This window comes from Sphaeroforma arctica (assembly GCF_001186125.1).
Source record: "Sphaeroforma arctica JP610 unplaced genomic scaffold supercont1.1017, whole genome shotgun sequence".
In the NCBI taxonomy this organism is placed as follows: Eukaryota; class Ichthyosporea; order Ichthyophonida; genus Sphaeroforma; species Sphaeroforma arctica.
In genome coordinates this window covers 10,344-12,659 of record NW_014039541.1, presented here as the reverse complement: position 1 = coordinate 12,659, position 2,316 = coordinate 10,344, and the positions used below count along the sequence as shown (strand labels likewise).

Sequence of the window (2,316 nt, the reverse complement as noted above, 5' to 3'; positions counted from 1 at the left end):
GTATGTATATATGTGTGAATGCATGTATGTATGCGTAGCTGTACCTATATCCATATCCATATATGCATATATATATATATATATATATATATAACTGTATATATATTAAATATAAATTTGCATATAAATACAAACATAGATACGAACATACAAATAGATATATATAATTCCATAAACATATACATACGCACACACACACACACGCACACACACATATATATATATATGCATACATATATATATTTATACATACGGTAATACTTACACACACACACACACACAATATATATAAATAATACACCCACCAACACGCACGCACACACACATACACGTACGCACACACACACACACACACACACACACATATATATATAAATATAAACAAATCAATATACACACGCAAACACATCAGCCTAAGTTAATCGCTAACTATATTATAGTACGAAGTACTATATGTATTAATACAAAAGTATTTAAACGGGGTTTCAAGTTAATACACTAGAAGATTTCACCATAACACACATCATTGCCTGCGTTGTACCAGAGTTGGGCTTCTTCCTTTCTTAAACTCATCTTTAGAGTTCCATAATAGAAAGGACTTCATAGACACAGACACAGACACACAGACAGATACACAAACAGACACAGACACAGGCACAGACAGATACACAAAACAGACACAGACACAAATACAGACAGAATAGACAGAGACACAGACACAGGCACAAACAGATACACAAACAGACACAGACACAAACACAGAAAAATAGACACAGACACAGACACAGGCACAGACACAGACATATATATATATATATATACAAACACGCACGCACGCACACACAGACACAAACACACATACACGCACACACACAAACGCATGTACACGCACGCACACACACACACATACGTAAGCATACGCACACACACAAACGCGCATACACACACACACACACACACACATATATATATATATGATGTATCTCAATAATTATTCGTGTACGTAACATTATTGACGTTAGTCTAAACGGAAAATGTATTATATCCATATATTCTGATGAAGGCACGTTATATTTCGTAGCCTGTATTTCCGTGAGCAGCATTCATCCAATCGTAAATGTAAACCTTCGGTGTTGCACGAAACCATCGGACCTTATATTTTCTTACTAAATACTCGAATTCTGTACTTTACAGACTATTGATATATAAGAGAATAGTCCGCAAATACAATTAATTGAACAGCTATGGCCGAGTTAGATCCCGCAGGTATACATGGTTGTGATGAATTTAGATTACTTCTTGAAGCATGCACATAAAACATATAAACCCATGCACAAAACTAAAATCGAAAGGTTCACAAAGTGTAGGCGTATGTATACCTTAGTGTACTGACATAGATCGGGTGGGCCAAGACCTGTCACACGCGATAGACCCCTTGTTCGGATTTCCAAGGACTCGGTCAGAGTATTCTCAATGATCTCTGGGACCGCCCGAGCATTCGCAACATCCCCCATTACGCAAGTTTATCTGCCACTCGTTGTGAACACACACACACACGCACACACACACATATATATATATAAATAAATATATTTACCTCTATCTATATATATATCTATGTATATCTATGTATATCTATATCTATATATACATCGCAAACAACAGATTCACAGCAGATAAAATCCGTTCCGAATATGAACATATACTAGGTGAACCCTCTACCGTGTGGTTCTAATCCGTTTCGAATATAAACATTAAATACGAGAACCCGTTGTCGTGTTGTTCCGAGTTCCTTTATTTATTTACTTTCAACCAGAGGTTTCAGGAGACGGTGAGACCGACCGACCGTGAAAATTTTGAAAAAAAAGCAAATTATACAAAAAAAAGGGTTTATTTTATTTGATTTTTCCAATCTCTCCTACTCTCTCTCGTCGGCTGTAGATTGTGGAATGTCAAACGTGTCGGCGTACAGACATATTCTACCGCAAAACATTCGCATATATATATTTTTATTTTTAGTGTATTTAAGACTGTAAAGGCGATTAGCGAAGATGTACACATAAATATGACAATTGAATGTTCACAGCAAATGTATATGCATATGCATATGTAAATGTATGTGTATATTTTCTATGTACAACTATATGTATATATACAAGTATATGTATATTTATATGTATATGTATATGTATACGTATATGTATATGTATAGGTATATGTATATGTATGTGTATATGCATATGTATATGTATATGTATATGTTATGTAAATGTAAATAGTATATGTATATGTATATGTATATGTATATGTATATGT

At 34.4% G+C, this 2,316-nt stretch overlaps 1 protein-coding gene across 1 annotated transcript in view; it reads right to left on the bottom strand.

Annotated features, from left to right (window-relative positions):
• Positions 1 to 1,762, bottom strand: part of SARC_09686 (hypothetical protein) — a 9,079-nt gene extending 7,317 nt beyond the window's left edge. The window contains exon 1 of the mRNA XM_014296292.1: positions 1,380 to 1,762. Coding sequence (XP_014151767.1) covers positions 1,380 to 1,514 — 135 coding nt within the window. The 5' untranslated portion in view covers positions 1,515 to 1,762. The remainder of the gene's footprint in view (positions 1 to 1,379) is intronic.
• Between the last annotated feature and the right edge of the window lie 554 nt (positions 1,763 to 2,316).